Source organism: Aotus nancymaae, unplaced genomic scaffold, assembly GCF_030222135.1.
Source record: "Aotus nancymaae isolate 86718 unplaced genomic scaffold, 86718_ANA_hifiasm-v0.15.2.pri h1tg000007l, whole genome shotgun sequence".
Taxonomy (NCBI): Eukaryota; Metazoa; Chordata; class Mammalia; order Primates; family Aotidae; genus Aotus; species Aotus nancymaae.
The window spans coordinates 8,847,865-8,862,477 of NW_026988418.1; the positions used below are offsets into that span (position 1 = coordinate 8,847,865).

The 14,613-nt window shown below is 45.4% G+C and overlaps 1 protein-coding gene across 4 annotated transcripts in view; it reads right to left on the minus strand.

Moving 5' to 3' along the window:
• The window catches only part of TESK2 (testis associated actin remodelling kinase 2), a 150,677-nt gene that overhangs the window by 1,695 nt on the left and 134,369 nt on the right, over positions 1-14,613 (minus strand). For 3 of the 4 annotated variants that reach the window (XM_064372287.1, XM_064372289.1, XM_064372288.1), the window contains exons 5-10: positions 10,244-10,390; positions 2,795-2,877; positions 2,481-2,565; positions 1,850-1,933; positions 1,566-1,652; positions 316-430 (exon numbers count right to left, since the gene is read on the minus strand). In XM_064372287.1, coding sequence (XP_064228357.1) covers positions 316-430; positions 1,566-1,652; positions 1,850-1,933; positions 2,481-2,565; positions 2,795-2,877; positions 10,244-10,390 — 601 coding nt within the window. The remainder of the gene's footprint in view (positions 1-315; positions 431-1,565; positions 1,653-1,849; positions 1,934-2,480; positions 2,566-2,794; positions 2,878-10,243; positions 10,391-14,613) is intronic. The other variant, XM_064372290.1, reaches the window with a different exon arrangement.

Here is a 14,613-nt window from a genome sequence, read left to right on the forward strand (position 1 = left end):
TGGGTAACTCTTACTAGTCATAACAAATAAAAGCATTTTACCACAAAATGTTTTCACTCATGAAAGCAAAGTGTAGGTACCACTGTCTCGTTTCACCAATGAAGAAACAGACTCAAAGATGGGAAGCGGTATGCCAAGCCACAGCTCTTAAAGAGGCCAGTACTTTCTGTGTCATCTCCTTCCCCTCCCCTTTGTTTCTGGACCTGGGATCTTGGCAATACCTTTTGTTTCTGGACGTGGGATCCCCTAAGAGGGGAAGGCTCCACATCCTCATTCCCTTAGGGTTAGGTTGGGCTCCCGGGTCTAATCTCTTACCCTTGGCTGTGGGCTGCAGCTTCCTATCCCTCTCCTGATCTTCCTGTAGGTGGCTTAGAATTTCCTCCAGGGTCTTCCCAATCTCCACAAAGGATGGGCGCAGTTTGGGGTCCATCTGTAGGCATCCACAACCATTAGCCCTGCCCTCCATCTCCCACCCCAAAGATGAAAGTCTGTTTCTGGCATCTTTTAAGATTCAGATGTGCAGCTAAGAGACCTTTTTAAGGCCCCAGACAATGGAGGTGATCCCTATAGCTCTGGTCAGGGAAAACACTTGTCTACTACCCTCCCTGTCTTAGTGTCTTTTTTTTTTGAAACGGAGTCTCACCATGTTAGGCTGGTCTCAAACTCCTGACCTCAGGTGATCCGCCCACCTCAGCCTCCCAAAGTGCTGGGATTACAGGCGTGAGCCACCACGCCTGGCCTAGTGTTTGTCTTATCACCTTGTCACAGAACCTTCCAAAAGTATGCTCCTATTAGTTGATTCTGTTCTTGAGTTCTGCTCCTAATGTGTTTCTGGGAGGTATCTGAACAAAGGCCACCTACCCCTTGATCTTAACAGGTAAGATCCAGCCCCAGAGCTATATACATGAAGGCCAAGAAGAGCCTTTCTCGGCCGGGCGCAGTGGCTCACACCTGTAATCCCAGCACTTTGGGAAGCCAAGGCGGGCAGATCACAAAGTCAGGAATTTAAGACTAGCCTGGCCAACATAGTGAAACCCTGTCTCTACTAAAGATACAAAAAATTAGCTGGGCATGGTGTGCGCACCTGTAATCCCCGTTACTTGGGAGGCTGAGGCAGGAGAATAGCTTGAACCTGGGAGGCAGAGGTTGCAGTGAGCAGAGATCACGCCACTACACTCCAGCCTGGACAACAGTGCAAGACTGTCTTTTTTTTAAAAAAAAAAAAAAAAAAAGCCTTTCTCATGTGCCTCAGGACCAGTTGGATCCACAGTCCATCCAACAATAAAACCTGTCCAGAGTTCCATCAACACCCAAGGCAAGGAGTGATGGGTCTAACCTACTGACTGAGGACAAGATAATACAAAGCAATTTTTTTCTTTGCTTGGTCCAGGGCTCTGAATAGCTTAGCTAAGAGCCAGAGGGAGGAGGAGGAGGTGTGGTTGCTGTTACTACAGTGAAAATGAAGTCCCTCATGAAGCTAATTAGCAGCCTCTCTGTTCAGTCCTAACCTGGTGAAAAGGGTTCAGCCAGCCCCTGATGAAAAGCAGAGGGAAAAAAATACTCACATTACAGCAGTTGAAGGTGAGCTGCAGAAAGTCTGGGGGACAGTCTCCCACCATGTGCTGGAAAGCATCATAGTCCAGCCCAAAATTCTAAGGATGGGATGGAAAGCACAGGTAGACAGGTCATTAATCCCCCCACCCATCCTAGCCTCCTCAGAAGAGCCTGGGAGCTGCCCCTGGCAACCAGCAACTGACAGTTCCAGCAAGTCCACCCCAGGGACAGAACAGTTCCATTGCTTCAAACTAGCCCCATCCCAGTGGCAACGATCCCCATGCTTGCAGCTCACCTCTGTGCGGGGAAGGTAGTCCGGATCGGCCTGGATGCGGGCAATGATCTCGCAGAGGATGATACCATAAGAGAACACATCCGCCTAGTGGGTAGTCAGACTTTGGTTTCCCTCTCAATGGGCTGAGGGGTAGAGTATCTGGGCTCCCCCGCCGCCCCTCGCCCACATCTAACAGCCCAGGCCTGAGTCATATTGCCCATATTTCATCCAAGTCAGTCACTGGGCAGCTGCCAGGTACCAGCCCTGCTCTTGGTAGGAGCATCTTGGACACTCTGCTAAGAGTAGATTCTAAGGAGAATCAGGGCTGAGCGCGGTGGCTCACGCCTGTAATCACAGCACTTTGGGAGGCCAAGGAGGACAGATCACTTGAGGTCAGAAGTTTGAGACCAGCCTGGCCAACATGGTGAAAACCCTTCTTTACTAAAAATACAAAAATGAGCTGGGCATGGTGGCGCATGCTTGTAATTCCAGTTACTTGGGAACCTGAGGTGGGAGAATTGCTTGAACCTGGGAGGCGGAGGTTGCAGTGAGCTGAGATTGTGCCACTGCACTCCAGCCTGGGCGACAGGGAGACTCCATCTCAAAAAAAAAAAAAAAAGGAGAATCAGACCTTGAGATCCTCCAAACTTACCTTCTCATTATAGGGCTCACCTCGGAGAACCTCAGGTGCCATCCAAAACGGGGAACCCACCACGGCCAGCTTCTCACTCCCCATGCTGTGGGAGGGGATTATACAGAAAATCAGCTTACCACTGTCTGATGCAATGGAATCTTTTGACCATTGGGAATTCCTCTGCCCCAAGGATGGGTACAGACTAGGACTGACCAAATTTAGGGAGCTGAGGTTGAGCTGTGGCCAAGTCACAGCTCTGGGGAGGAGGCTAGAATTTTCCCTTCGCTTCAGCCCCCTGTCCTTGGACCCCAGCATCCATTAGGGCTACACACCTGACATCGGGGATCTTCTCAGCCAGGCCAAAGTCAGCTACCACTGCAGAGTAACCATTCTCATCCCTCTTTATCAGGCAGTTCTAGGGTTCCCAGGAAAGAAGAGAAAATAATGTGGCTCAGAAGTGGGGATCAGCCAGCCATAGAGTTACCACCCATTCCTCCCTTCCTATTATGGGGCACCTTTTCCTCTGCTCCTTGGTGAACCACACTCTTAAGCTGACCCCACTGGTCAGATCAGGAGCTCTAAGACAGCCAAGTGAGATGAGTTAGTCCTGGGTCTTGGGTGGCTGCCCTAGTATTTACTTCATATTCCAAACACAATTACTCGTCTTTGCTTTCTAAGTGCTAGACATAGTTTCAAGTGCTAGAAATAGCTCGATGGGCAAAACCAATACCCTTGCCCTCTTGGAGCTTGCAATATAGGTGAGGACAATGGACTATCAGGCCTGTGACCTCCCTTCGTCCTTCCTCAGAATACAAAGACCCAAAGTGCAACCCTTGCCAAGTTGATATAAGCACAAGACAAGTGTCTAAGCCTACACTAACTTTCACTGTTGACAGGATCACAACCAACCTCCTCTCTGGCATTAAAAGTCTATGATCTGGCTTTATCCAACTAGCCTAGCCACTGTCCCCCTGCTCCTGGTGCCCCTATGCACATAACCTCATCCAAACTTGTTACAGACAAGCTTGACTTAACCAAACCTGAACCTTTGCCTTTGCTTAAATTGTTCCCTTCCATTTGAAATATTCTCCCAATTATCATTTTTACCTAAGAAAATTTTGTCTTTTAAGGCAAGCTATCTTTTTAGCCATGACCTCATCTTTCTCTCTCCCTCTCAACTCCTTTAGCTCCTCCTCTATGCCACTTCCTCTTACAGTCTAGCAGAAAAGCTATGAAGCCCTCAGGAGCAAGTTCTGGTTTGGGCCTTGCTTCCTCACAGCTTTCAATTAATAGGCTGAGAGCATGCTCACTCAACAAATGCTGTCTTCAGGTCAACCCAAATGACCTGCAAATACACAAAAAGCAGCAACCAGCTCTCCCCAAATAGCTGCTTTCAAAATAGCCCTACACCACTCTGGCTCAAGAGGCACCTCATCCCACCCCCTTCCTTCAGAATAGCATAAAAGCAGGGATCCTTGGCTTACAGCAACACTTCTGGAGCCAGCAAGGCCCCATCTGACCCAAACCAGCCCTCCCTCTTCCTTGCCAGCTTTGGCATCTAGTTGCTAAGACATGGCCAAGTCACCTCCTGCTTACTCCCATCAGGTACAAATCAATCCCTTACTCTGGCCTTGACATGATTACACTATTCCCCTTCCCCAAGCTGGAAGAAGCCTGTGATTTCATTACTTCTACCCTGGATCACAGGTAGACATGCATCATCTCTGGCTTCCAAGCAGGACAGTCCTTATGCTTGTCCTGGCTTTGGCTCTCTCATCAGTCCTGCTGGCTCAGCATCCCCGGCTCCCTGACTTTGATTGTCTGTAAGAAGATGGGCCCTAGGCCAGCCTATTAGCCAATGCCCCAACTATAGGGCACCAGCCTGTGAGGCAGTGGCAGCTCAGATATGTCACCTATGTCTCTTCCCTCCTAGAAGAAGAATTTTGAGTGAGGTACCCCTGCCTACAGTAAGCAGTAAGAGAGGCCCAGTCAGATTTCCCTGAGGCAAGTGGTGACCTTTTCAGTTTCAAAAAGCAGCCCACAGGCCGGGCATGGTGGCTCACGCTTGTAATCCCAGCACTTTGGGAGGCCGAGGTGGGCGGATCCCTAGAGGTCAGGAGTTCAAGACCAGCCTGGCCAATATGGTGAAACCCCATCTTAAAAAAAAAAAAAAAAAGCAGCCCAGGCACTGCTGCTGCCTGGTTCCCATTCCTCATTGTCCTCATCCCTATTATATCACACTGCAGCAGTGACTTATATGTTTGCCTCTTTAAGGGCAAGGAATGATTCCATTTGTCTCTGTATCTGTAACCTAGCACAGGTAGCCAGAAGGAGCTTAGCAAAAGTGTGTTAAATGAAAGTTTGGTCTGATGACTAAAGCAACTAGGCTTCTTTTAAAAACATGTGTCAGGCTGGGTGTGGTGGCTCATGCCTGTAATTCCAGCACTTTGGGAGGCCGAAGTGGGCGGATTACCTGAGGTCAGGAGTTCGAGACCAGCCTGGTCAACATGGTGAAACCTCGTCTCTACTAAAAATACAAAAATTAGCCAGGCATGGTGGCAGGCGCCTGTAATCCCAGCTACTGGGGAGGCTGAGGCAGGAGAATCACTTGAACCCAGGAAGTGGAGGTTGCAGTGAGCCAAGATTGCACCACTGCACTCCAGCCTGGGTGATAGAGGGACTCTGTCTCAAAAATAAAAATTAAAATTAAAAAAAGCATGTGTCAAACATATACAATAATAATACATTCCATTCTCCATAGTGAGGACTGAGCTGACAAGAGACTCAAAAGGGTGGCCATGGATGCATTTCCTGGAAACCAACACAAATTCTTCAGAACTGGGCCAGATCAGACACCTGAGAGAAGTTCCTGAGGTGTCCCGGAACAGCTGCACAGTCAGTAGTAACACTGAATAAAACCACCTAAGTAGAGAAATGCCAAGTCTATTAATTCATGTTCACTCTAAAGCTGTTTCTGCAACAAAAATACTTTCAGTGTGGCATCACCTCTTTCTCCTCACCCCCAACAAACTCACTCCATAAACCCAGTTAGGATCAGGCAGGAAAAGACTGATTCTACTGAAAGACTGAACAGTTAAGAGGTTCTTTTCATAGCACAGGGAGATCAGTGACCGAACTGCCGGACTCCTAAATGCCTCAGGGACTGCTATATTTCAAGTCTCTTAGAAGATTATCTATTTTGGTGTGATGTTTCCCATCCCTTGCCCTCAATCTCACCATGTGATCCCATACCTTTACCATAGCTCTTATGTAATGACCTGCTGATTTAAATGTCTCTACAACTAGAGTAGAGCCCATGGAAGGTAAAGATTGGATTCCCCAATATTGTGCCCTCTAATAGCTTGGCATAAATAATTCCCAGAAGCTGCTGATGGTTTTCATTATAAAAATTAACTGCAGGAAACACTAACAGTCATTCTCTACATCCCTCCAGCATTTAACTTTCCTAATTTATGCTGTCCTCACTCTGAAAATTGGCATTTTCTATTCCTAGTTGTGTGGCATAGCCCAAGACCATAGCTGAATAGGCTTTTCATTCTAATGAAATCACCTAAGTGGCTTCTATGCAGTCAACAATAACAACAGAAAACAACTGAGAACTAAAGGTGCAATTCATAATTCATACTCATTCCCAGTAGTAACCACAGAAGATCAGTAGTACTTTCCTGATGCTCGGCAGTAATGGTATTAAGCAGAAGCAAATTACTTTCTCAGCTGCCCCCAAGAGTCAAGGCTTGGGTATATGCGTACTGGTTACTCCTAGAGCTACTGATAAAGCCTATGTGTGGTTATTGGTACTGCTTCATAGTGCTCATGAGCTGAATATTTTTAAAGCCACACTGCCTCCCACTTCCAAATAAGTTCTTAGCCTTGCCACTGCAAAAGTCTGTTTCAGGCTGTTTCTTAGAAGTAGTTACAAAATTAGACTGAACAGCTATATCTGACAGACATTTTACTCTTAGAGCATTATTGCAGTAGCTGCTGACATGAATCCTATAAAGGCAATTTGCAGGAGGCAAGTTGATAGGAAACTAGGGATCTTTTTGCTTCTACCACAGGCTCAGGATCATTTGGAAAAAGGCATCTACTTCTCTCTGTCCTGGTTTACCCACATGGAACATGTTACCTCTACTTTAAATCCCTCCTGTCAGCTCTGGTCTGAGCGTGGACCGATCACTCCTGCAAAGTCAAGGACAGCATCTATTTTACAAACTGGGAGCACGGAGGTCCCAAGGGCACTGAAGTCATTCAGAGAGGGGGACAAAACTGAGCCTGGGACCCAGAATCTCAGCTCTGGAGCAGGCATTTTGGCCTCTTTGCTATCAAGCCCTTCTCTGAAATAGGCCCAGGAAGCCCCTACTCTCATAGGCTCTGTGCTAGGTGCTAAGCAAACAAATGTAAATAAGAGGAGCACTTGAGAAACTCTATCCTGGTGGGAGATACAGACAGAACAATCAAGTAATACGAAGTGTACAATACTAAAATATAAGTAAACCTGATACAGTCCTTAAAGAAATCAAACACAGACTCAAGGCAGACTATGAAGAGATAATTTGGAAACCTCAGAGCCCTCTACTGTCCCTTTTAGCCTTGTTTCTCCCTTGGGACTTTTCATTCTTAAGGCCACTGCCACCACCACACAGGTATCCTGGGTGGGGCTTCTCTGGCCTAGGTGTAGACATACACTCCTCTCCCTCATTCCTACAATACAGTTACAATGAGACAAAACTTGACCAAAAAAATCTCAGAGATGATAAAAGGGCAATGAACACAAACAGTATCTCAAATTGGATAGTCTGGTTCATAAGACTCACTTGTCTTCAACTCGAGATTCCCTATAGTGTACTTCCCAGCCTTCCTCTAGAGTTTACAAAAGTCCTTTGTTCTCATCACCTGGAAATATCCTCAAAACCTCCTTAAAGTGCAGACCCAAGAAAGCACAGCCCAGAAATATAGGGAGTTATTTCCCCTGTGTTCCTAGTTTCTTGTCTCAAGCCAATTGACACTGGGAATACCCATTCCCCATAAGGAAAACCAAAGGATAGTGGTCTTATCCTATAGTCCAAAAAGTTAGTTATTTTTACAATACAGCACAAGTCCAGACAGAACCACACTTGGACACCAGCACAATGGAACAAAGTGTTTTGGGGGAACAGAGGGAATATGATGAACTCTTAGGGAATGGGGGCTTTCCTCCAGGAAGCCTATCTACCCTGGCCTAGAGTGATCTTTCCTGCTCTGAAAACTTGTAGTCTATGTAGCTAAACAATTGTAAAATGCTGTGTACTACTTTTTAGTTATTTGCCAACAAGACTGTACGTACCTTCTAGGTCAGAAATTCCTCCTTTCTAATGTTCCTTCATCCTTGGAGACAGGTACAAGAGACACTCGTGTGTGTGTGAGGGGGATATCTGTGTAACTAATACATATTTTGTCACAAACTCCCTCTATCTTAGAAAAAAATTGTGCTTTCTGAGTAGGAAACAAAGATTGACTTTGGCTGGATGCCTGAGGTGAGAGTAGCAACTTAAGGAAGTATCTAAGTTGATTCAATCCAATCCATTTGCCTGGAACAAATGCATTTTTCTTAGTCTTGATTTTCCAAAACATTCTGGGGGAGAATAAATGGCTAATGAAGAGATAAGATATCACCTTCCAGGTCCCAACTGCCTAACTGTGCAGTTCTTACAGACAGTAATGTAGATAAAGGGCTTCTTACAATTAGGCCTCAGCTGGTTCCCAGTTTCTACTTGCCAGTCTTGTGCTCCTTCAGGAATAGTACAGCTGACTACAAATGGTTCTGCCACACCCAGTGGCCCTACAGTCACAAAGCTATTTTCTGTACAGTAGTTTATAAACCAAGGGCAAGGGTCCCTCAGGGACAGTACTGGTGTTTGGAACACCAGAACCACTCCATGTGAGGCATCCAGGTACTTACTGCTTTAGGCTTTACTGACTCAGAGTAAAGCTACATTTGTTTCCTTTGCAAGCTTTTTCTTAAGACAGGCTCCCTTCCCCTTCATCTAGGGCAGAAGGAGTAGGAGTATGTGCATGCATGTGTGGATATGTGTACATGTATGTATTGAGGGGGGGAATGAAGTGACAGCTACTCTTAGGCAGGTACAAAACTCTTATATACCCCCCTAGCAGACTTTAATTCAGTTCTTGAGCTAAATATTAGACATGTTAGAAGTCATATTAGATATGTTAGATCGCCTTATAGTTCCCCCATCAATAATCAAACAATACTATTTATATAAGCCTTGTCATGATGGTGTCTTAGGCCATTTGGCCATGAGGTACCTGTTTTGTGAGGTGGCCAACTTCCTCTGAAAGAAACTCTTTTCTAACCTGGTCACACAGCAATTTGGACAGCAAGAGAGTGCCACAGAGATCAGCTGATGCCAAAGAGGAACTGGCAGGGCAGCAGAAACTCAATCACACAGGCAGAAAATGGGTCAGTACATTATGGCCCTAAAAACCTGCACTCAAGTGACTAAAAATCACTGAACTCCTGCTCTTAGCTAAGAACTACATCCTGGAGGCCACGGGAAAGAAAATTAATAGGTCCCTATACTGCCTTGACTGCTGTCACTCCTATAGGGCAAGAATTTCTTAACCCTTCTCATGTCATTTGCTCCTGTAACATATATTCAGGAGACTGAATTTAAACATGAAGGCTCTCAGGATGTATGTGTTGGCTGGGCACAGTGGCTCATGCCTGTAATCTCAGCACCTTGGGAGGCTGAGGTGGGTGGACTGCTTGAGCTCAGGAGTTTGAGACCAGTCTGGGCAACATGGCAAGACCCCATTAAAAATATTTTTTTAAAAAGCTGGGTACTGTGGCTCACACCTGTGAGCCAGCACTTTGGGAGGCTGAGGCGGGTGGATCACCTGAGGTCAGGAGTTTAAGACCACCCTGGCCAACATGGTGAAACCCCATCTCTACTAAAAATACAAAAAATTAGCTGGAGGTGGAGGTGGGTGCCTATAATCCCAGCTACTCAGGAGGCTGAGGCAAGAGAATCACTTGAACCTGGGAGGCGGAGGTTGAGGTGAGCCAAGATCACTCATTGCACTCCAGCCTGGGCAACAAGAGCGAAACTCCATCTCAAAAAATAAAACAAAACAAAAATACAGCCAGGTGTGGTGGTGCGCCCCTGTTGTCCCAGCTATTCAGGAGGTTGAGGTAGGATAACTGCTTGAGCCCACGGAGTGGAGGTTGTAGTGAGCCGAGATTATGCCACTGCACTCCAGCCTGAGTGACAGAGCAAGACCCTGTCTCAAAAAAAAAAAAAAATGTATATGTTGGCTCACTCAGCACTGAAAGGAACCTGCTGTAAGAAAATCTGAGCTTATGGTGGGGCACAGTGACTCATGCCTGTAATCCTAGCACTTTGGGAGGTGGAGGCAGGTGGTTTATTTGCAGTCGGAAATTCAAGACCAGCCTGGCCAACATGGCAAAATTCTGCCTCTACTAAAAATTAGCCAAGTGTGGTAATGCACACTTGTATTCCCAGCTACTCAGGAGGCTGAGGCATGAGAATCCTTGAACCCAGGAGGCAGAAACACTCCAGCCTGGGCAACAGAGTGAGACTCTGTCTCAAAAAAAGAAAGAAAAGATGTAGGCTTTCCAAGAACTAATTATAAAGTGTAATGAGTTATGTCCTCTGTGATTAAATGTTAAATCTAACACTGCTTTCTTGGCAAAAGAGAAGGATGGCATCTCTCAACGAATTGTGAAAGTAAAGCCTTCATACCTTAGATGTGAGGTCCCGATGAAAAATGCCTTTGAAGTGAAGGTAGCTGAGGCCCACTGCTATGTCATAGGCCAGTTTTACCCTCACAGTCCAAGGCAAATGCAGGTTACTGTCTAGCAACTGTTCCAGGTTCCCGGAGTTGATATACTGCAAAACAGAAGGAAAACCCAGCTACCATTTATCAGAAATGTTTAGTCTAGTGGTGAAACCATTAGGGATTAAACACCTAGAAGAGAGAAATTATATATATATATTTAAATTACTGAGGGCTTATTCTGCCTCCAAGCACTATGGTAGGTGCTACACACAATGACACTTTCCTTTAAGGAGGTCACAACTATTAAGGGATACAGACAAACAATATCATATAATAAATGTTAAAATATAGTTATGTGCAGGTAGAACAACACCATGCAGCGCCAAGGATAAAGCTACTAACTGTCAAGGCATGTCAGAGGAAGATGCAGAGAGGAAATGAATCGGATAGGATGACCTGGAGTAGCAGGAAAGAGGGACATAGAGGGAGCAGTATATGCAAAGTTACAGGTTAAGTGCATGATGCATTCAGGAACTTACTTCAATATGGCCAGAGTGCATTTACAGCAAGTCAGGATGTAAGGCTGATATGTTTTGCTAAGATATGTGAACTTTATCCTGTCTATAGGAAACAAAAGAAGCATTTTAAAGCAGGAGACCCACATGGCTACATTTGCTTTTTAAAGAAAATATTATTTTAGCAATGGTATGATAGATGGATTAGAGTGAAAAATACAGAGAAAGGGAAATAGGAGATTACTACAATAATCTTGGTGAGAGAAGGGTATCTGAATCATGGCAATAGTGGAGGCATTGGAACAAGTCAAGATTTAAAATGTATTTAGATGGCAGAGTTTAAAAAAAAACTTGATAGTTGCCTGGATTAAAGAATGAGGGCAATAGGCTATTGGTCCCTGGATATTATTATTAAATATTCAGAGAGAAAGGAGAGGAGCAGGTTTTTAGAAGAAGAGGCAATGTTAAAAGATAGTGAGTTCAGGCCAGGTGTGGTGACTCATGCCTGTAATCCTAGAACTTTGAGAGGTAGGAGGATCGCTTCAGCTCAGGAGTTCAGACCAGCTTGAACAGCATAGTGAGAGACTTAGTGTCTACAAAAAATAAACAGAATTAGCTAAATGTGTGATGGTACACACCTGTAGTCCTAGCTACATGGGAAGATCGCTTGAGTCTGGGAGGTTGAGGCTGCAGTGAGCTAAGATCATGCCAATGCACTCCAGCCTGGGTGACAGATAGAGTGAGACCCTGTCTTTAAATAAATTAAAAAAAAAAAAGTTCAGCCGGGAGAAGTTAAATTATTAAAGATGCAGGTGCTTATTGGACAACCAAGGTGGCAATGTTCTAAATAGAGTCAGTTTGAAGTTTAAGAACAAAGTCTGGCTGGACATGGTGGCTCACATCTGAAATCCCAGCACTTTAGGAGGCTGAGGTGGGAGGATCACCTAAGGTTGGGGGTTCAAGACCAAACTGACCAACATGGCAAAACCCTGTCTCTACTAAAAATACAAAATTAGCTGGGCATGGTGGTGGGTGCCTATAATCCCAGCTACTCAGAAGACTGCGGCAGGAGAATCGCTTGAACTCAGGAGGTGGAGGTTGCACTGAGCCGAGATTCATACCATTGCACTCCAGCTTCAGCAATAAGAAACTCCATCACACACACACACACACACACACACACACACACACACACACACAAAGTCTAAGTGAGAGACTAATATTTAGGAGGCAAAAACATTGAGCTGAAGCAGTCATGCATTCCAAAGTCATGCATGCCCAGGGTTTAACATGTAAGATGGGAAATTAACAGAATCCCAAGGAACAGGCAAGAATGTCAATAGGAGAACATTCTAAATGTTCAGAAGGCCAACTGAGAGTGGTGGCTCACTCTCAGTGGTGCCTGTAATCCTAGCACTTTGGGAGGCCAAGGTGGGTAGATCACTTGATGTCAGGAGTTCGAGACCACCCTGGCCAACATGGTGAAACCTCGACTCTACTAAAAATACAAAAAATTAGTCAGGCATGGTGGCAGGCATCTGTAATCCCAGCTACTACTTGGGAGGCTGAGACAGGAGAATCACTTGAACCTGGGAGGCAGAGGTTGCAGTGAGCAGAGATCGTGCCATTGTACTCCAGCCTGGGCAACAAGAGTGAAACTCTGTCTCAAAAATAAATAAATAAATAAGTGTTCAGAAGTACAATGACATTCTAAATGTCAGAAGGAAAACATTCTACAAAGGAAATGACCAACTGTATCAAAAGCTATGAATGAGGAAGATGAGCTTGAAAGGTGTCCAATGAATTTGCAACCAGGAAATAATTGGCAACCTTGTACACAGCGGTTTCAGTAAAGTGGTTAAGACAAGAGTAAGACTAAAGTGAACGGAGGAGGGAGTAGCAGATAAGGCTACGGGGAAACTTTGTGAAGATAGTCTGGCTGTTCTTCATCATTCCTATATACCCATGAAGGGCAGCTTTGCTTTATTATTAAAAACAAAAATAAAAGAGTGAACTATGGGTGGGCACAGTGGCTCATCCCTGTTTGGGTTTGGGAGGCCAAGGTAGGAGGACCACTTGAGCCCAGGAGCTGGAGACCAGCCTGGGCTATGCGGCAAAATCCTATTCCTACAAAAAATACAAAAATTGGCCAGGTGCAGTGGCTCACGCCTGTAATCCTAGCACTTTGGGAGGCTGAGGTGGGCAGATCGCCTGAGGTCAGGAGTTCGAGACCAGCCTGACCAACATGGAGAAAGCCCATCTCTACTAAAAATACAAAATTAGCTGGGCTTGGTGGCACATGCGTATAATCCCAGCTACTCGGGAGGATGAGGTAGGAGAATCTCTTGAACCTGGGAGGCAGAGGTTGCAGTGAGCAGAGATCACATCAGTGCACTCCAGCCTGGGCAACAGAGTGAGACTCTGTCTCAAAAAAATAATAAAATAAAATATGTGGAAGTGCTTCAGAAAAAATTTAAATGTGATGTATTTTCTGATGTAGTAATAATATAAGCACCAAAAAGAACCAGTTGGGGGCAGCACCATGCAGTACTTCAGATCCTTGGAAGCCTCGAATCAGTTTTGGCAAGGCAGAAAGAATGACTAAAAATAAATCTTCTAACTTCTCAAAAGGGAAACCTGTTGATCTGCTTCATCCTGCTTGATAATCCATCTTCGAAAAATCTTAAAATAAGGCATAATGACTACATAAGCACAGTGTCTTGCTCTCTTCATTCTAGTCGAATCTGCCCAAGGTTCACATTTGAGGTGCCCATTTGCTGAAAAGAAACTGAGCTTGTGAACTTCAAGTTACAAGTGGGCAATGAAGCTGACATCTAATCAGGCAGGCAGATTGCTTTTGCTCTGAAAGTCAAAAGGTAGGCAGTGGTTCACTTCTTTAGCATGATGACAGTGTGATATAAAGGGCCTGTCTTCAGGAGCCACTCAGGTTTCCCAACTGAGTGCCAGGCAGAAGATACTATAATGAAAAGACTATATGTGCACTCTCTAAAGGCCAGGTGAGGCCAGGACTCTTGGCTCTGGGAAACACTTGTTTACTCTGTTCAGCAATGTCTCTGAAGGCCAGAGAAATCCATATGCAAAGCCAGAGGGTACAGAGCACAGGAAAAGGTGACAAAAGATGAAGAATCACACTTGGCTAATAGATTCTGGCTTTTCCAGGCAAAACGGAAAGAGCACAAACCAAGGACCAGAGAGGGAAAACAAATGGAATTTGTTTTTTACAACCCATTTCTCTTGCCTGCCTTTGGTGAATACATTAATTGGGCTGATAAGCTTCTAGGCCCTCAGAAACCACTTCTCAATGTTTCAAGACCTCTGCATGTATGAGAAAACGAAATTTGAGATCTGTCAACAAGGAAGAGTTTTTTTTTTTTTTTTTTTTTTAGATGGAGTCTCACTCTGTTGCCAGGCTGGAGTGCAGTGGTGCAATCTCGGCTCACTGCAACCTCGGCTTCCCAGGTTTAAGTAATTCCCCTGCCTCAGCCTCCTGAGTAGCTGGGACTACAGGTGCTTGCCACCACTCCCAGCTAATTTTTGTATTTTGAGTAGAGATGGGGTTTCACCATGTTGGCCAGGATGGTCTCAATCTCTTGACCTCATGATCTGCCCGCCTTGGCCTCCCAAATTGTTGGGATTATAGGCATGAGCCACTGCACCTGGCCTTTTTTTTTTTTTTTTTTTTTTTTAATGAGACGGAGTCTTGCTCTGTCGCCCAGGCTGGAGTGCAGCTGGTGCGATCTCGGTTCACTGCAACCTCCACCTCCCGGGTTCAAGTGATTCTCCAGCCTCAGCTTCTG